Source organism: Natrix helvetica (assembly GCF_964273705.1).
Source record: "Natrix helvetica genome assembly, chromosome: 2".
NCBI classification, from domain to species: domain Eukaryota; kingdom Metazoa; phylum Chordata; class Lepidosauria; order Squamata; family Natricidae; genus Natrix; species Natrix helvetica.
Window position 1 is genome coordinate 135338584 of NC_138552.1, and position 21497 is coordinate 135360080.

Consider the following 21497-nt stretch of genomic DNA (forward strand, 5'->3'; position numbering starts at 1 on the left):
GGTTTTCCTTTCTCTAATAATAATTTTTTTTTCTCATCAATTCGACACACGCTCCTGCACAGCTTCTGTTTCAGAGGCTTGTCCCAACCTTTGGCAGCCATTTTGGTTGCTTCTCTTGTAGTTGGCAAAAAGAGCTTTCTCCTGGATCAATCAGGGGCTTTGTGATGCCCCTAAGATCAGCAGGACATGCTCTTCTCTATCATTGTTCCTTCAGAACAGTTTAGGTCCAAAAGGACTATCCAGAAACAGAGATATCGACAGCAATCCTGGAGAGCCAAGATTGCAAGTCGTGTAATTGTGACGTCAAGCCCCGCCCATCTCAATCTCAGTGCTTTTTATGATTGAATGATTTGAGTGATCAAAATGCCCACACAAAAATGCATTTCTATAAAGTATGCATGTACAGAGAAAAAACAACCTTATTCATAATAATTAACAATCATGCTGCTCCTGTTGAAAACTATTTTTAAAAGGTAATACTTGAGTGTGTTAATTTATTCTCATATTGCTTCCTTGAATCCAGTGTGGCTTATATGTTTCACAGAAGAAATAAAGAATGTAAAAATAACTGGCACACACTTTCCCCCTTGCAGAATTAGGAGTCCTCTGTCAGTAACAGAAATAATGTAGAGAAAATATGGGTCTCCAGACAGGCTGCTTCTTTTCAATAGGGAGGGATTTAGTTTTATGTGGGAGCAGTAAAATTTAGTTTTATGTTGGAGCAGTAAAATGTAAAACTTCCTTGAATACAGTCTCAAAAATATATATCAAGGAAAAGCTTCTGAATTTGAGCATTGATTTGTAAGATGCACCCAATGATCAGTAAATAAAAGAAGATTAAAAAGCTTTCAGACGTTACTTTGTTAAATCTATGGTAAGATTATGAGTTCCAGCTTTTATTTGTCATAACTAGCATATTTCTTGTGAGCTTGTATGGTAAAGGAAACCCAGATTCTTGTCCACCATTAATGAAGAAAGTTCACTACATGACTTTGAGTCTTTCATTCTCTTAGCCCAACCACTTCACAGGGATGTGGCAGTGCTGATAAATATATCTAGGTATCAGCATGTATCAAAAATCTTGACAGAGTTGAACAATGGGCTCTACGCAACAAAATGAAGATCTTAGACAAGGAAAATCAAATGCATAGGTATAGAATAGGTGATACCTAGCTCAACAGCAGTAAATGTGAAAGGGTCACTAAGAATCCTAGTGGACAGCCATTTACATATGAGATAGCATTGTCTGTTGCATCTGCCAAAAGAGCCAATGCAGTCCTAAGCTGCATCAGTAGAGAAATAATATCAAGATCTTATGAAGTATTAGACCACACTTGGAATACTGCATTCTGGTCTGGCCACAATACAAAAAAAGATGTTGGAATTCTAGAAAGAGTGCAAACAAAGATGATTAGGGGCCTGGAGGTTAAATCGTGTGATGAACAATTGCTGATCAACAATTATTGATGAACAATACTCAGGAAATGTGTATGCCTACTCTAATAAAGAAAAGGACTAGGGGTGACATGATTGTAGTCTTCCAATGTTTCAGAGGCTGTCACAAAGGAGAGGAGGACAATATATTCTCCAAAGCATCTGAGGCAAGACAAGAAGCATCTGATGGTAACTTATCAAAGAGAGATCCAATCAAGAACTAAGGAAAATTTTCCTGACAGTGAGAATGATTAACCAGTGGAACGGCATGCCTCCAGAAAGGTGGGTGCTCCATCACTGGAAGTTTTTAAGAAGAAGTTGGATAGCCATTTGTCTGGAATGATATAGGGTCTCCTGCTTGAGTAGGGGGTTGGACTAGAAGAACTACAAGGTCCCTTTGAACTCTGTTATACTGTTAAACAAAACTACTATTTGAAACAGAATGTTTCAAGGCATTATGTACATGGTCTAAATCTCTTTAATTTATTCCAGACAACCACAGTATGCAAACAAAATAAACAGAAATGCAAGACAATTGCTGTTTGCCCCACTTTTGGCAATCTTGCATTGAGTGAAGAATGAAGAGCCTCCATCTACATTCTGCCCTTAGCTGACCTACTTGTTGCTCAGTCATTGTCATCAATATCTCAGTTATCATGGTTAATGGAAAATGGGTCCTGCCATATGTGTACCTCATGAGAAAGCTGACATACTTTTAAAAATGATTTCTGGGATTTGTGATGGCAATCTCAGATTTTTTGCTAAATCTAAGAAGGCATTCTTCTGAAGTGCAAGCTTAATTTAAAAGAAGCTCAACAAAAACCAAAGTATTGAAAGTTAAAGTCAACACGGCTTGCAGCAGTAGATCATTCATTTTATGATAAGATGTTCTTTAAACAAGGGCAAGGACTGAGGAAAAAAAGTGATGTGGGCAGGAAGAACCGGCAGTGAAAATGCCCCAAGAATTTGTGAGAGGCCACAACATAAATGGTGACCTCTTCTGCATTAGGAACATGTTGAGTAGTTTAAATGACTCATTCGAGATTCCATGTCACTTCTTATAGAATGAGACTGAGAACAACAATAAAAAATAGACAATACCAGCAGGGTCTGCAGTGTGTGTGTGTGTGTGTAAAAATGGATAAAGTCTTGGCTCAGAGAGACAAGCTTCATACACTTTATATATTCATTGTTGAATGTAAACAAAGAGAGTAGGGCTTATATCACCATGCCATGTCCACACCATTTTGCCTCATTTGGCCACCCACGTAGACAATGCTGGACAGTATCCATTTCTCTCAGCAGGTATCCTTCAAACTTGAAATATGCAGGTTTGCATACAGAATGTACAGAACATCAATGTTATAAAAAATTTTTTTAAAGAACTTGTTTTTATACTGTACCTGTGAGGTAGGTATTGTGTGAGGAATTGATAAAATAGTGAGACAGAGGCTGACTCATATCTTCATTCAGATCCAGTTTTTCAGGTGGAACAACTCCATTTTCTTCTCCACTTAAATATCTCCTAAATCCATCCACTGATATCTGTCCTGGGAGAAAAGAAATCCAAAAGTCATATTCTTTAGCTTCATATGCTCCACGTGCAGCTCACAGGCTCATTTGGATTAATAATTTTACAAGGCAAACATTATTTCATGTATCAGCAGCAAAATACTGTATATACTCCCCTTCATTGCTACTGATCTATTAATGACTTGTTCAACCAGATATCCTCAATATGTGTTGGCACTAAAATTCCAAGAAATCCCAGCAAATATGGCCAAGTTCTTTTCTTCTAAGAGTCGGATGTAGAGAAATAAGTGTAGGTTTTATCTAAGTCAACCATACTAGCTCTGTTATGTATTCCTCAGTCTGTATTAAACAGCCAATTTCTCAGTGCCCCAAATATCATAAAAGATAAGGATCTGATTGCAAGGGAGGAACAGCTACTACTGCTTCCATCAGATTTCTTTAATAACCATTGCCTTGAAAGGTAAAAATGAGAAAGAGAAAAAAATTGCCAACCCATACATACAAAGTGTCTTCAACATTTCTCCTTTTAGCTTTATATTTTAGGTGTCAAAAAAAGGAAAACATTTTAATGAAGGGAGTTTCAGAATAAGTGTTCCTAGAAATCTATGAATCTGTGTCCTATTGATTATATTGCAGATTGTACTGCGCTATCTTGATTCTACTAACAGTTGAAATAGTTCTCACAATATTGGAATCCTAATGCCCCACACACTCATGTGATTAACAGCATGACTTCTGCCAACTTTAGTTTGGCATCTGCTCAGGCAATCGCTCAACAGGGGAAACAATCATACTTTACATTACAGAAACAAGTTTGAAAATTGCTCTCAGCTTATCTGTTTTGGTTGAATTTAAGAGTTCAGAAATTACACATTCAAAAATTTCCATAAAATATGGCATAACAGACTGGGGAACATCCCAGCCAGCTCAAGGGTGGCTGGCAAGTTCCACAATTGCTCTGGATATTAAACAGAGGAGGTTGACATATGAGGAAATATAATTTAAAAGATGTGTTGTTCTCAGTGGCAGATTCATGCAGCTCCCTGCTGTTTTTCCTAATATCGTGCATCCTTCATAAGGATGCACACATCTGAATTAGAAAGGTTGCACTGCTTGCAAGCAGCAAGACAAAGACTTTCCCAGTCAGAAGCTGTTTAATGTCTCTTATTATAATTTTTTTCCCATATTCTCATCAAGTTATTTTTATTGTATATGTGGATTATCACTGCATGAGAGAACGAATGGGTATAAGCCTATAGATCCAGCACCTTTTGTTATATCTTCATCAGGGTCATTGTGCTGGGAAGACAAATGTCTATAATTGGCAGTTCCTCGTAGAAGTTCCTCGTGATATTTTGAACCTTGGAAGAATGAGATTTTTAATACTTCAGTAGTTCAGTGCAGAAAAAGCCATGTCATCAGCCTGAACTCCCAAGAAGTGGAGAACAGCATGGGCCATCATAAGACAACAAAAAGGCGGAATAAATAGGATTCCTACTCCATTCTTGATCACGGTGTGAACCCCTGAAGAAATTGAAATTCAGCCTTAAGACTTTGTACCAAGTTGGCAAGGTGCATCAATAGAATCAAGGATGTTAAGATACTTTCTTGGATGTCCCAAAGATGCTTTTTCAAGAGGCAACTGGACTTTCCTTGGGGTTTTCTAAAAAGATGTTTTGCATCTCATCCAAGAAGCTTCTTCAGCTCTGAAGAAACTTCTTGGATGAGCTGAAGAAGCTTCTTGGATGAGGTGAAACATCTTTAAAAAAACCCAAAGTAAGTCCAGTTGCCTCTTTAAAAAGCACCTTTGGGACAACCATGACCTGGAATCTCCATCGACATACTTTCTTGGGGGAAACAAACAATAAGAAAAAATACCTTTCAAAATTCAGAAATAACAAACCTAGCAGAAAATGAATCCTTTTTTTAAAAAATGGCCATACTTTTCAAAAAACAACTTAGAATGAGCAAAAGTTATCAAGCCCACAAAAATCACACAATCAAAATTTGATAACAATATATAGAAAGTTAAAAGAAAAGAACTTACAAAACATCTCAAAATTCAAATACTTGGTGCTTTCATTGGCATTGTGAGGTCAAAATAAACCAGTAAGCAGCATTCTTAACAAAGTCTTAGTTGATCTCAAAACAATCCATAACCTTCAAATCAATACTGTAACTAGAACTAGAAGCAAAGCACCTCAATGAAAATAATGTGCTAATTCCTATTGTAGTATCAAAAATATAAACATATATGAATTTAACATACATACTAGAAGATAGTCCGAAATATGTATAGATATGCTATAAAAAGATGGCATTTTTACTTAAAAACATATGCTATTTTTATTCTTCACATGAGTCGCATTTTAAGCTTTTTTCTATAAACACAAAAGAATGAATAGCATGATTTTTTTAATGCAATGTAGCTAGGGAGTGAATACTCTGACCTGTTCAACTGATACATATTTTTGTAATTAACAAAAATATAGGTTAGCAGATGAGCTTATTTTAAGAACATTCCTGCAATCTATTTATACACGTATCTGCACATTCTTTAATCATCTATTAAAGAATAGCTTCTTTCTGTTAAGCTGGGGGGGAAATCCTCTTCATCTTCCTTCTTTTTTTTCTTCAAGAAAGAGGTTTAAAATGCCCCATTACAATATCCATGCTATTTATACTGCTTATTCTTTAAAAAACCCCATATTTCTAAGACAGTATGAATGCTTTGCTAGATTCTGGGGATTTCAGATATGGCTAAAAATAAAAAGATCATTAAAAAAAACCAAAACACCGCTCATTGACTTATTTAACAGATAGGATGTTCTGGAAGCTACTTAAATTCGTTTATCTGGGATTCTCTCAGTTCTTAATGCCTTATCACAGAAAACTTAAAATTATTATTTTTTTCCATTCAAGCTTCAGCTCATAGCAAAAGCGAATCAAGGATTTATTTTTTCCTCTTTGCTCAGGGATAACTGTCTTTGCTCATCAAATCTTGTTGGACTTCCTAAAATCAAGATGTTCTCTTAGGGATAAGGAACAAATGTTGAAGATGTACAATAGAAACATCCATTAATAGGACACCTCTATTATTTAATATACAAATTAACTTGGCAAAATTATAATTATTAAATGCATACTGTTAAAATACTGTATCCAATATAAAAATAAACTGAATCTACAGTACTTATGAAATATAAAAATGCAGTTAAAAACTCACACTCTAAAAAGCATATAATAATTGTATATTTGATGTTGCTTTGTGACATTATTTTCTCCACCGAGCATCTAAAAATCCCATTGGCATCTTCTAGACTGTCTACATTCTTCTGTATGAGGCTGAAATACTGCTTATGTTTTCTGGGTGAGGGAATTATATTTGACTTTTGTGTGTGTGTGTGTGTGCACCAAAAGGAATCCAATGCTTTTAGAGCAAAGGGCTACCAATGAAAAGCCATTTTGTCTCTGTCTCTTTAGCAATAACAAAAATTATATGGATCTCTGCGGGTCTGTGCAGAGGTCTAGATGTGAAGGGCAACACTGATGTGGAGTGTTGACTGCCGCACACCTGTACCTATCAGGAACTTCTTAAAGATGCTGTATATCTTTTCCTGGAATGGTAATGAGCCCAGCCAGTTTAAGTAGGCTGTGCAGATTCTTAATCACATTTTATTTTTCAAGTCTGGATCTCTTCACAGCTCTAACATAAACACATTATCAAAAACAAATGAAACCACAGAGAAAATGTAGTTTTAGCACTGTGCTGAATGCTGCCTGTCACCAGCCTAGAATGCAGAACTTGTGGCAATTTAAACTGGGGGAGAAGGCAAAGCTTGCTGAACAAAAAGCTGGGAACGAATCTAAAAAATAGCACTGTGACAAATGCAAAGAAGACTACGGCACTGAGAGGAAATAGGAAGCTCTTTCTATAAAGTATTTGCTCTACCTCTGTCTATTATTTTTGTGTTAAGTCTTTCCCCTCACTACGGAATGATGTTTCTAAGGACTAACGCCAATCGCTAGGATTTTTCAGCATAAAAGATACTCTGTTCTGTCAGCCTCTTCCTTTATTATTTGCCTATGTTCAGATGATCAGAGGGACTCTCAAGTTATATAAGAGCAGCTCAAGCAAAACCTGAAAGGTTTCGCCCTGGTTGTTCTCTGGAATACCAACAAAAGTTCTCAGTATAATTTTATCTTGATACCAATCAGAATTGAACTATTCAAGTCGAGACTCTGACAGATGTCCAGGCAGACTATTCTTCTGAACATATACCTTGTCTTTTCAAAATAGAATGTCTTCTTTTTGTGTATAACATTTTTTTCAAAAGCATTCATATTTAACATGAGAAAGATATATTATTTTTCTGAGAGAGGGTTGCATCAAAAGACTATGGATGCTTTTAAATCACAGGCCAATTAGAATTTTTCAGAATTCTGGCTTACTTGTGAACAGGCAATGTAATAATTGATGCACATATCTTTCTAATTGCCTCACCCATGTTTCAATATATAGATGCCTGAATCTGTGATACGTTTACTGTTGACCAAACCAGGCACTTTGGCTTGTTCACCTCCCCAAAGCCTGAAGTTTTGGTTTCTGAAACTAAAAGTGAAGGTTTTGGTTTCTGACCCTGGATTGTTCTAAGTGGTATGCATCAAAGCGAGACAGTAAATGAACTGGAGATGAAGAGATCTGGGATTTGAGGACAAGGATAACGCTCACTTTCTGCTACAGAACCTGACTTAATATCTTATCTGAACTCAGCTGAAGCACCTTTTGATGCTTCAATTAGCATTAACTTCAACCAAATTAAAAAAAAATGTTTACATATTTTCCAATTGCAATTGCAATTCAGGTGATTGCACAAGTTACCTTCTTTTTAGTACGTTTTGGCAATAAAAAAATGAGATGATGAGATTATTAATGTCTCCTGGGAGACCATACCAAAAAGAACAAACAACATCAACATTTTTATTGCGGAATAAAATCCTTCCATGATCTGGTGTGGAAGTGTTAAATAAAGACAAAAAACTTAGGAGGAACTTCAAGACACGGATAGAAATGAATTCAATCCACAATTGTTTGGCCTGCCAGGCCCTGTAGGGAATAATCTATATGTCTGTTAATAATGCATACTCACTTCTATACATTGTATTCGCATTACACCTTGCCCTGTCCAACCATAAAAAGGTAAATAAGGTCCTTGACTTATGACCATAAGGGAGCCCCAAATTTATGTTGCTAAGTGAGACAGTTGTCAAGTGAGCATTACTGCATTTTATGACCATTCTTGCCACAGATAAGAGAATCACTGCAGTTGTTAAGTTAGTAACAAGGTTGTTATGTGAATTTGGCTTGCCCATTGACTTTGCTTGCCAGAAGGTTGCAAAAGGAAATGGCATGACCTTGGGATACTGCCATAACTGTCATAAGTATGAGTCAATGGCCAAGCGTCTGAATTTTAGACAGGTGACCATGGGAAAGCTGCAATGGTCGTAAGTGTGAATATCAGTCCTAAGTCGCTTTTTTCAGTCATGTTGTAACTTTGAACGGTCACTAAATGAACTGTTACAAGTCAAGCATTAGAAACCTAGTATCTTCTCCCTGACTTACTACCATAAAGGAATTGAGGAAAGTGATCAATCACTTCTGCAGTTATGATACTGGCTACTATATCTGCTAGACAGCTCATGGTTAAAGGCCCTGCCAAGAATATTTCCTAGGACACTGTTGGGGCAGAAGAGAGCCAGTATTTAAGCACAGACTGAAAATAAAATACTCTGCTAGGTTGAATGTCCTGCACTTCATCCTCACTAGTAATCCCCACTTTTTTGTCCTGATCAATGAAAGAAGCAAAATTCCAAAATGATAGTGAATCCAAGGTTGTGCTCCTTCTTCCCAGGTCCACAGAGAATTGTTTTGAAAACTAGTGTTGGTCTAATGAAATGCTTGTGGGTCAGTAATTTAGAAAATCCTTCACAATCTGCTATTTCCTGAAGCATGACTACAGCAGCTAAAATAAGAATAAACTAAATAATACATTAGCCAGTTTGGTCTAGTGGTCATGGCAACAGGCTAGAAACCAGGAAATTATGAGTTCTAGCCCCACCTCAGGCATGGCCTTGGGCTAGTCGCTCTCCCTCAGCCCAACCCACCTCACAGGGTGGTTATTGTGAGGAAAATAGGAGGAGAAAGGAGGTATGTTCACTGCCTTGAGTTATTTATAAAAGTAATAAAGGTGGGATTAAAAGAAACTCTTTAATAAATAAATAAATAGGTTTCAAGAGCAGGGTTATGTGATGGCTGAGTGGTATATCACAATGTCAGTAATCCTAGAGCCATCACCCCATCCTGTCCTCTTAAGATGGTGCTTCAAATTTTAATGTCCTCTATCTTATCAACAGCTATTACTGGCATAGGTTACTGGCTATTTTAAAGCTAGACATTTTAAAAAAGCACATTTAAAAAATTGTTTACAGAAATGTCTTTCCTTCTAGAGATGCTGTTGAATAAGCATAAATATGTCATCTTGAGAAAACAGTTTATCTATTGGTGATGATGTGGTCCTTCCTTAAACAAAATCTCCAAGTTAAACTCTGTAGTGATTGGCATTGGTATCTGGCCCATTAAAAGAGGATCTGTATGATAATTCTTGCTTTCTTCTTCCATTCTAGATTTCTGAAGCTATCTATTTAAATGACAGAGATGAGTCATCTTTGAGCCACACACCTCGAGACAGAGAGAGACAGAGACAGAGACAGAGAGACAGAGACAGAGAGAGATTGTATCTGTAGTCCCCTACCTGAAGAAGATATGTACTGTATCAGTGGATTTTGTCTACCTGAACCAAAAAAGCTAGGCCCATGACCTTGATGATCTAGTGCAGACATTACATACTCGAAGGAAAGGGATCAGCCATTGTGACCTCACACTGATGTTACCTGCCTGAAGGAAGGACATTGGCTCTTAACATCACATTGATGCTATTTGCTAGAAGTCTGACTTACATATCAGAAACAAAAAGGTCTTCTTTCTTTTGTGAGTAAAATGGACATTTCATTATAGTCTTAAACTAGGAGTCAAATGTAAGTATTCTTTATATCCTTGGAAGAAGCATTGGGAAGTCATTCTTTGTATACATTTGTGTTTTTCTTTCTTTTTCTTTAGATCTTTTCACACTTTTACTCTTATTCTCTTTTTATCCTCTTGTTAGTTTCTCTTGTTAGCTGTTGTTTTATGTGTATTCTTATAAAATATACTAAAATGAGAAACAGAGGGGTCTTGCGTTATCAAAAGTAAAGAGAAAAACTGGTTTTTATTTCCTATCTTTCCAAAAAGATATTCGGTTCAAATAACAAATAAGCTGCAATGAAAATTAAAGAAAATGTTCCATTTCTAGCCAGATATGCCATATTTATTTTCCTTTTGCTAGAAAATAGGGCATTGGGCCATGATGTCGGGTGATCCCACCTTGGAGTTTTCATTATATGTTACTTCATTGCAGCTAAGAGTTTTCTGTTGCTTTGAATTTATTTTTAAGTTGCTTTTTCTTTTTTATTATATAAAGTCGTGTGTTGAATGGGTAGCTATATAAATATAAATAATAAATGAAAACAAGGGTGGCAGTCTTCTCCAAGCTGCCTTCCAGATATTTTAGCATCTCATTTAGAATGTGCCAAGTTATGAAATGTTTCTTCCATAGGGATCAAAGGAAAGGAAAGAGATAACGTTCTCAATCGAGGAACTTCATGAAAACAGCTGCAAGAATCAAGATTTCTACAGGTAAGAAGGGAGGCAGTAATCTCCTGTCTGAACAGAAAGTTGTACTTCAATGAGGAAAAAGCAAAATCTCTTATCATTTCAGTTGGAAAATCCAGCCTTAATCTCTACCCTTTCAAAATGCAGCTAGCAGTAAAAAGGAACAAATCTCACCATCAAAAATACTAAAGCTAGGCTTGCCTATTTCTGTAGCATGAACTACAAATCTTTTGCTATTTGTTAACTCATAGCACAGATGTTTCATTTTATATTTCAAACTTATCTTCTTGATCTTTTTAATTAACTAATGTGAAGTGCTTTAGCTTCTAGCTATTTGAGAACTGCTACATAAACAGTCACGAGGATTTCACATTACAATAAAAGCTTTCATTAAACTCCTAAGTTAACCTCATTAACAGGGACACTTGGTGTAAAGAAATGGAAGTCAATTTATTATCTATTGATACAGAAAGTATTCAAAGATTAAATCTAGTGATAACGAGTAACTCTGAGCATTGCAATGGGCTGAGAATAGGTTCCTCTTTCTTCCTTCATAATAAACTGAATACTTAGAGAGCATTCATGTTCAAGCATTAATTCTAGGCTTCCAACAGGACGAGGAAAACTCTTACTTTTATGACTTCTCAAGTCAAGGTTATTGGAGCTGATATGATCTTTATAAAAATGAATTTAAGAATATATATATATATATATATATATATATATATATATATATATATATATATATATATATATATATATATATAGAAAAATGGATCATCTTAGCAACAATCTACTTGAAAAAAGAAGAGAGAATGCAGGAATACAAGCCCTTGTTTCGTGCCATTGTTATCCCAATATATAGGTTCGTGTGAATAGAAATTCCTCCCTCATGCGGTAAGCTCTAAGGCACAGCAATGTTTTCTAATTGCTTGGTGAATCAATTAGTAAAAGAATCAATAAGTAAAACAGGAAAATACAGTAAAAAATAGCAAAGGAAAAGAGATGATTATCTCATGTCTGGACTATTGTAAAGCACTCTATGTGGGGCTACCCTTGAAGAGCATTTGGAAGCTTCAACTGGTGCAGAGTGTGTCTGCGCAAGCAGTTCTTGGAGCCCCTAAGATGTCCCATGTTACACCACTACTCTGGGAGCTGCACTGGCTGTTTCCAGGTGCAATTTAAGGTGTTGGTGATTACCTTTAAAGCCCCACATAGCATGGATCCAGGTTACTTGAGGAACCTTCACTCTCCCCACTCAGACTGGCCCACCCACCTGTGCTGGCAGAGAAGGCATACTGTGGGCCCTGTCAGTCAAGAAATTTTGTCTGACAAGAGTCCAAGAGAAGAGTCTTCTCTGCCAAGGCCTCAGCCTTTTGGAATATTCTCACCCTGAGGTGAGAATAGCTCCCACTCTTCTGCCCTTTGAGAAGACTTAGCTCTGGGCCCTAATGGGGGAACATCACATTGGGGATGGTTGTTGAATTAAAAGGCATTTTCAGCATTTTTCCCTTATGTCTCCTTTGGTTCTGCCCTGCAAATTGTACTTTCATGGAGTCCTCAGTTAATATGAAGCATGACTTGGGATGAGGTTTACATCAAATACTGTATTGAAAATAGTGCTACATTATTAAAGTATATTCCAAGTGGAAAAGCAAGGCTCCCATGCTTTGTACTTCTGCTAGTGTGGCCTACTATCAAGAAAAGAGACATACCGGACTTCCGGTTCCGGCGGCTGACGGCAACTGGCAAGCTTTGCTCGCCCCGCGCTTCCCCGGTGGGCTCCCCACTCCTTGGGGGGCACAGGACGCCCCGTAGAGGCTCCTGCCAGAGGGGCGGCACCGCGGGGGATCCCCGGGATCGGCGGCGGCTGGTGGGGGCCCCCCCGCCTCGCTCCAGGCACTGGGAGCATGATGGGGAGACGCTCCGGCATCTTTGCTGTGAGGCTGTGCGGAGAATGAGCAAGCAGAAGGACGCGGCTGCGGTGCAGTGAGGTGTAGACTCCTTTCCATTCCCCTTACTAACTTGGAGAAACTGCCAGCAACTTAAAACTTTTCCTTTCGGCTGATTTGGAGAGGCACGGCTGGAGGGAGGGGGATTTCCCCCCCCCTCGGACAGGCGGCTTGGAACAATTTAGCTCTCAGCCCCAGGGGAAGGAGGAGGGGGGAGAGCCAACCAATGATGTCACGCCCTTGCTAAAAGTGATTTTCTTGGACTTAACCTCATAATATATTGATGATCTGGGAACTTTGGGAACTTTGAACTTTGAAAACTTTGTTATGCCTCTAAACCCGAAGCTGCCAGGGCAAGATGGCACACTTCCGTTGTCTTTATGAACTGTGAAACCTGACTCCACCTTTAAAACTTCAGGCTTCCGGTCTTTGTCTCCGTGCTACTCAGACAAATCTCTTGTGGTTTGCTACCTTTTGAACTCCCTGGAGTGAAAAACCTTGCTCTATTGCCAGGGTGATTAGAGAAACTCTCTTCTGCCTGGACCCTCTGCCCCCTGGACTCTTCTGGCTGCTCTGCCGCTCTGACTGACCATTCTCTACACTGACTGAACTCTTTATTTCACAAACAATGCCTCCTATAAGACCACCTCCTGGAAAGCCTGGCTTTGCTACCTCTGCCCCGACATCTGCAACCTCCAGTCCTAGTACACAATCAACGATAACAGCTTTGATGCAACCTAAAAGTACAGAGACGGAGTTTCAACAAATGTTCCAGCAACTTTTACAGGGACAAGAGGAAATCAAGAAACAACTAAAGGAGATGAAAGAAGAAATTAAAGAGAACCAGGCTCAAATCAATAAGAACTCACAGAGACTGGATCTTTTGGAGGGTGGGGCGGCTGAGATGAGGGAGGGGGTGGAAGGGGTGCAGAAGGGAAACAAAGAACTTGATACCCAACAGATGAAAATAGAGTTTGAGAGAATGTCCTTCTACCTTAGATTCCAAAACGTGGTGGAGGCAGATGATGAAAACATAAGGGACATCATGACAAGTATTCTGGCTGAATACATTCAGAAAGAAAAACAACAGATGGGGTGGGAGATAGACCTGGTTTATAGAGTGAATTCAGCTTATGCTAGAACACACAATGTGCCCAGGGAGATACACATTAAATTTCTCAGAAAAAGCACAAGAGATGAAATTCTGAGTGCACAAAGGGGGCAAGCCTTGACATACCAAGATAGGGAAATAACCATTCTGAAGCAGATTCCCAAGAAAGTGAGGGAAAAAAGAAAAAGTTATTCGCAATTAGCGAATAAATTATACCAGAAGGGGGTGTGGTTCAGATGGTTGATGCCTGAAGGTATGTTAATATTCTGGGAGGAGACAAGAGTTAGAATTAATACACCCATAGAGGCACAGGCCTTTATGGAAAAAAACAAAACACACCTAGAAAAATCAGATGATCCTACAACAGACACGCAGGACACGGGAGGGGCCGGAGCTCTGTCGGCGGGGGGAGATGGGGCAATACTAAGAAAGCTCAGATCACAAAAATGAACAAGAAAATCTTTTTGACATAAACTGATCGAAATTACCAATTGAATTAATATGCTGACTATATACTACTATGTATTAATGATTTTTGCTTAGATGTATATTATGAGTATGGAGGGAGGGGGCACCTACCGCACCTCGCAACTGCCAAAATTTGTATACCTTTTCCACTACCTTTTTCCCTGTAAATTTTAAAAAAAACCAATAAAACTTCGTTTAAAAAAAAAGAAAAGAAAAGAGACATACCGTATTTTTAGAGTATAAGACACACCTTTTTCCCTCAAAAAAGAGAGTGAAAATCTGGGTGCGTCTTATACACTGAATACAGCATTTTTTGCCTCCTGAAACCCCACCTCCTTTGCAAAAATGGCCATGCATAGCCTTTAGGAGGCTTATAGAATGCTCCTGGAGCATAGGGATGGCAAAAATAAGCGAAAAATGGGCCATTTTTTGAATGTTTTTGCTCCCCCAGTTCCCAGAAGCACTCAATAAGCCCCCTAAAGGCTATGCATGGCCTTTTTTTGGACAAAAAACTGGGCCGTCTTTGGGAGGTCTGCAGAGTGCAAAAACGGTTTTTTAAATTTGCCTCTTCAAATCTTGGTGCATTTTATACTCTGAAAAATAGGGTATCCCTCTGGATGCAGTCCCCATCCCCCAAGCAAGTGCTTCACATCCTTTCACAAATGGAGATTTATAAGAGCTTGGCCAAGCTCTGTATAAATTAACATTGTTTCAACAGAGAAAATATAAGGATTAAATGAAGAGTGAGATAGTAACACAGCTCAGTCTGGGTCTTGCCTCTTTAGAAATGAATTTTAACAACAAAATACTTCCGGAGTATAAATGCTTAGTTCGGATTGCTACAGATTCAAATATATAATTCAATTAAGTCACATTTTTCAGTGCTGCTTTAACTTTGAATGGTCACTAAATGAACTGTTGTAAGTCGAGGACCACCTGTACTAGGCTTATACCTCATGAAATGGCGGTGGTCTAATGTCATAACTCCTTTGTTGAATCATCTGATGAACACTCAGAATCCTCTGAAATAACAGACTGTATCAGTTTAGAAGAGATGGAACAGGAAGATCATGTTCCCTTAAGGAGAAATGTTTAGATCTATTACTAATCCTGCAAAGGATTTTCATTCAGTATCACCAATTGACTTACCTTATATTCCTGGAGAGGGTTCAGCACAACACTGAAATTTAAGTAATGGCCAAATTTATTATTTTGTTAGACTTTCAGCAGGTGCCCTCACCTCTCGTTTATGCTGATGCAACAAAGCTTCATCACAAGCAGGTCATTTAAATTAAGGGATTATCCTCTTTGATTTGCCTAACTTTTTACTTGGAAAACACAGGAAACTAATGTCCTTTCTAGATCTTTTCTTAAAAGGTAGATAATCAACAAAGGAAAAACAATACTAATCAAGGAGAGAAGCAACCTAGAACTAAGGAGAAATTTCCTGACAGAACAATTAATCAGTTGAATGACTTGCCTCCAGAAGTTGGGGGTACTCCAACACTGGTAGTTTTTAAGAAGAGATCGGATAAGCATTTGTCTGAAATGGTGTAGGGTTTCCTGCCTGAGCAGGAAATATTCAACTGTCTGAGCAGGGGTTGGACTTCTAGAAGACCTCCAACGTCCCTTCCAACTCTGTTATTCTGTATGAAGTTGTGTGCCCTACACAGTAGATACTTATTTCTACTCAATTATATAGTCCACACCATAACTTGGATGTTAGCAGGATTTTTCCTTCCAACTGAGAAGAAGCAGAATCAAAACTGCTTTTTCTTAGTAGATGCATCATTGAAAGTTTGCGCTCATTTTCATCTGTGCTTTTAAAAATAACTACCCAGAAGATTAAAACAATTGGTGCACATAAAAAAAGCATCAAATATAAACTAAAATAATATATTAAACTGAGAAGACTAAAAGTTGAAAGTTGTACCATTGTACAGCAAGGTAGGAAAAGATAGCTCCATGTAATTAGGCCCGTACAATTCTTCACCTGATGTGTGGTTGAAATACAGTGTCCAGGAACCCTAGCTAGCACCTGATTCTCAGTCCTGTACTGGAATATGAATTAACTGAAGTTCAATGCCTTAAAAAGGTAAAGGTTCCCCTCGCACATATGTGCTAGTCGTTCCCAACTCTAGTGGGTGGTGCTCATCTCTGTTTCAAAGCTAAAGAGCCAGCGCTGTCTGAAGACATATCTGTGGTCATGTGGCCGGCATGACTGAACGCCGAAGGCACATGGAACGTTGTTTCCTTCCCACCAAAGGTGGTCCCCTATTTTTCTACTTGCATTTTTACATGCTTTCGAACTGCTAGGTTGGCAGAGGCTGGGACAAGTAACAGGAGCTCACTCCGTTAGGTAGCACTAGGGATTCGAACTGTTGAATTGCCGACCTTCTGATTGAGAAGCTCAGCATCTTATCCACTGAGCCACCGCATCCCTTTATAGCAGGTTTGGGAACAATATTTGGATTGGAAGTTGTAGCTCATTATATAGCTCATATTCAAAAGTTATTCCCCAAACGTGAATAGATTATCATCACCTATATCAATTCCAACATACATACTGTTCTCGTCCTTGCTCCATTGCCATATGAAAATTCCAAGAGAAATTTGTACAATGACCTGTTCTTTTGATTAGCATACACAGGTCTTTTAATCTGATTTTGCCAATACCATAAATTATGTGTACAATACTTTCATCAGAATATGCCCCATTGTGCATATGTGTGGGATAAAATAAAAGCTTGGCAATAGCTGACATTTCAATAGATAGCTATGTTAAAGCCACAATAAAGTATTCTACCTCACCTTGGTCTTGCTCACAGGGAGCTTATGCGGAAAGCTTTAAAAATATTGAAGCTTTTGTTTTCCATATTCCAGGGACTTTGTAACAGCTGAGCTGCATTACTTAATGATTTTTTTTAAAAAAATGTATATCGATTTCTTTACTGATTTATAATTTCACTCCACATACACACCCCATCAGCTCTGGTGGGCATTTAAGGCAGCTTACAAAATTTCAAAACGAAAAGAAAATAGGAAAAAGTTTAAATCCAGGTTGAAAAAAGACAACAAAATAAATACTAAAAACCATTTAAAACGCGAGGCCCTGGATGTTTATCAATTTCTTAAACATTGGGAGAAGAGGGGAGCAAACACCATTCCCCATAATTTCCAGCCATGCTGTTCTAGTAAGAAGAAGAGTCTGTAGTAGGAAAGCAGCTCAGTCTTGGAGGGTAGGCTAGGAGGGAGAAGAAGAAAAAAGGAAGCTTTTATTGTTAAAGTTGGTTTATCTAAGAGAGGGGCAGAGAGGCACTTTACTGCTAGTGAAAGAGATCACAGAGCCAGTATGGTGCGGTGATTAAGGCATCACACTATAAACATGGAGTTCTATCTACTCCTGCTGGTTGACCTTAACCAGTGACTCCCTCAAGGAAGGAGTCAATAACAAACCACTTCTTTTTTTTAAAAAAAAACCTTGCCTATCAAACTGCAGAGACTACTAAAGGCAGTCACCAGGAATCAGTACAGGAAGGAAGGGAGGGAGGGAGGGAGAGAGAGAGGGAGAGAGAGAGGGAGGGAAAGGGAATATCTAAGAATATTCCAAACTTAATAAAGCCCTTTTCAGGACTTGAAAAAAAAATTCAACCATTTGTTGGGAAGTTAAGATGTTCCGAGAGAAACAAAAACACATGTAAAATCCCACTTTAGTTCTAAAATTAAAACATTTTGGCTCAGTAGGTCTCAAAAACTAAAGTTGAATTAGCCTTTTGTTAATTGGCTCCCTTTCAATGATGTTTCCTCTCCCACACCTAATCAGCCTGTGTGCCTCTATACTATTGTCATGGAATCGTTTCAAAAGCAAGGGAGCCTGAAAAATACTCTTAATGAAAATAAAACTGGAATCCTGCATAAGTGTAACATTATGTTAAAACACCAGGCTTTTGCAATGCATATGCTTAACTGAATGTAAGCATAGAATCTGGCAGAAAGAATCTGTAGAAGCGTGCATAAATGCACCCGCGTGCCTTATGTCCCTGTCCTAATGTCTCCATTTATTTGTACCCATTTCCTGTGTTCGTATTCATGTTTATTCTTATTCCTGTTACATTGTACATGAGTGACAAACTAAATAATTACAATAAAAAGAAAGCCCAGCTTTGGCCAATAAAATGATTACTGGTTTCCCTAAAAGAATACCTTTCCCAGGAGAAGATGGAATGCAGTTCTATCTGATCAGAAGCCCATTTTAGCATAACTACAGGTAGTCCTTGACATATGACCACAGCTGAACCTAACATTTCCATTGCTAACCAAGGAGTTATGAAGTGAGTGTTGCCCCATTTTATAACTTTGCCACAGTTGTTAAGCAAGTCAATTGTTAAGAGAATCACATGGTTGTTAAGCAAATCTGGCTTCTCCCATTGACTTTGCTTGTTGGAAGCAGCTGGGGAGGTTACAAACAGTGACCTGGAGACAGTACAATTGTCATAAATGCATGCCAGTTGCCAAGTGCCTGAATTTTGATTATGTGACACTGGGGACGCTGCAACGGTCGTATGTAAAATGGTTGTTAAGTCCCTTTTTTCAGTGCAGGTGTAACTTTGAATGATCACTAAATGAATAGTTGTAAGTCGAGAACTACCTGTACCATTTTACTAGTACAGGGGAGACTGTACTAAAACCACCACTGGGATTATCAAGCAACAGAAATCTTTTGCTGCAACTCAATGATATAAGGATGGTTTTCTAGATTAACACCCCCTCCCCCATGCAGTATGCTCCCCCATGCAGTTTTCAAATTCTAGTAAATTAATTATTGTCTGGGTGATTACATTTACATTACTCTGAACAATCTATTCTGTGAAGTGAAAACCAACTTGCTTTGTTCGCTCAACAAATATATTTAATCTGTAACTACTGAAAAATCTTAAGTAGGCAATGCTAATAATGTCATTGAATATGAACTGGTATGTGCCACAAGGCATATCTGTCCACTGTAGTTGCTTGGAGCCAGAACTGTAATATAGAAGAAAATGACAAATACTGACCTTTCTTTGCCAAACTATTATTGGGTTCATATTTTTCAATCAGTTGTTGAACCTGTTCCTGCTTCAAAGGCGGAAAGAGGATTTCATTTAACCGTGGGTCTCGCTGCTTGAAGTTTATAAATTCCATCATCTGGTCAACAGTTAGATACGGTCTGCTCTTTGCCCCTCTGATAAAAAGAAAAATCATGAAAACATTTAAAAAAAGAAAAGAAAAGGAATGTGAGCAAGCATCCTACATATCTCCTTCTGTTATGTTTCCTGAATGAGCTAATACACACGAGAACAGATGAGAAATGCGTAGGCTCACACCAATAATGGACTAGCTGTTTAATTATATTCCATCTTATTGAGCTTCATGTAACTTCCTCCTCTCTCCCACGTCTTATTAAGACTGGAAGGGATGGAGAACACTGCCAAGGATGGTAAGTCTATAACTTGAGGACTATCTCTAAGCCTGAAGCTACAATGCAGAAAAGGTTGAGAGGGTGAATAGTTACTCTTATTTTTACTGGATCTAAAGTAAGTGTTGTTCCTGAACATCTGAAGCAACTCGGGAGCGGGCATTGGTCGGAACCCTGACAGCCTTCACTGTCTTGCTTATAGAAAACATAAAATAGAATCACAAAAATCACCCTCTTTGTCCCTTTACAATCCAATCAAAATGTAAAAGGAACCAAAAAACCTCACCAGAGATAAATTACCAGCAAATAGCCCGAGCCTGTAAAGATGAAGTAAGGAAGTAAGGCTCATAACGAAGAAAGGCTTGCCACAAAAGTAAAAAACAAAAAAAGCTTCTTCCAACATGTTAAAGACAAGGAAAAGGTTAAGGAAACAATTGGTCCATTGCTAGGAGAAAGTGGCAAGAAGGTGACAAGCAACAAGGAGAAAGCAGAACTATTTAACTCATTTTTTGCATCTGTCTTTACATAAAGGGATAAAACAGTCCAACCTATCAAAAACAGCACCACAAAAATCAGATTAGGAACACAAATTGAAATAGTAAGTGAAAATGGTAAGTGAGCATCTGTCTACCCTAGATGAGTACAAATCACCAGGATCGGATGGATTACACCCCAGGGTTCTGAAGGAACTGGCAGATGAGATCTCAGAACCACTGAACTATATATTTCAGAGATCCTGGAGCACTGGGGAACTGCCAGAGGACTGGAATAGAGCTGATATGGTTCCCATCTTCAAAAAAGGAAAAAAAATAGATCCAAGAAGCTATAGACCTATCAGCCTGACCTCAATACCAGGAAAGATTCTGGAAAAGATAATCAAGCAACGAATTAGTGAACACCTAGAAGTAAACAAAGTAATAGCCAAAAGCCAACATGGGTTTGTCAAAAACAGATCATGCCAGACTAATCTTATTGCATTCTTTGACAAAGTGACAAAATTAGTGGACCAGAGGAATGCCGTCGATATAGTTTACTTGGACTTCAGTAAGGCATTTGATAAGGTAGATGCCTACTACTAGATAAAGTAGAAGAATGTGGGTTAGACAGCATCACCACCAGATGGATTCGTAACTGGCTGACCAACCGCACTCAACATGTAGTCCTCAATGGAACTGCATCTACATGGAGGGAGGTATGCAGTGGAGTACCCCAAGGCTCTGTTTTAGGCCCAGTACTCTTTAACATCTTCATCAATGATTTGGATGAGGGAATAAATGGGGAACTCATCAAATTTCCAGATGACACCAAGATGGCAGGAATAACCAACACTCCAGAAGACAGGCTTAAGATACAGAAGGATCTTGACAAATTTGAATATTGGGCGCTATCTAATAAAATAAAATTCAATGGTGAAAAGAGTAAGGTTCTACATTTAGGCAAGAAAAACAAAATGCACAGATACAGTATAGGTGGTACCTTGCTCAGTAGTAGTAACTGTGAGAGGGATCTTGGAATCCTAGTGGACAACCATTTAAATATGAGCCAGCAGTGTGCAGCAGCTGTCAAAAAAGCCAACACAGTTCTAGGCTACATAAACAGAGGGATAGAATCAAGATCAAGTGAAGTGTTAATACACTTTATAATGCCTTGGTAAGGCCACACTTGGAATACTGCATTCAGTTTTGGTCACCACAATGTAGAAAAGATGTGGAGACTCTAGAAAGAGTGCAGAGAAGAGCAACAAAAATGATTAGGGGACTGGAAACTAAAACATAT

The 21497-nt window shown here is 38.3% G+C and overlaps 1 protein-coding gene across 2 annotated transcripts in view; it reads right to left on the minus strand.

Annotated features, from left to right (window-relative positions):
• PLCB1 (phospholipase C beta 1) overlaps window positions 1–21497 on the minus strand; it is a 510832-nt gene that overhangs the window by 142863 nt on the left and 346472 nt on the right. For both annotated transcript variants that reach the window (XM_081940153.1, XM_081940154.1), the window contains exons 9-10: window positions 19321–19487; window positions 2838–2984 (exon numbers count right to left, since the gene is read on the minus strand). In XM_081940153.1, the coding sequence (XP_081796279.1) occupies window positions 2838–2984; window positions 19321–19487 (314 nt within the window). The remainder of the gene's footprint in view (window positions 1–2837; window positions 2985–19320; window positions 19488–21497) is intronic.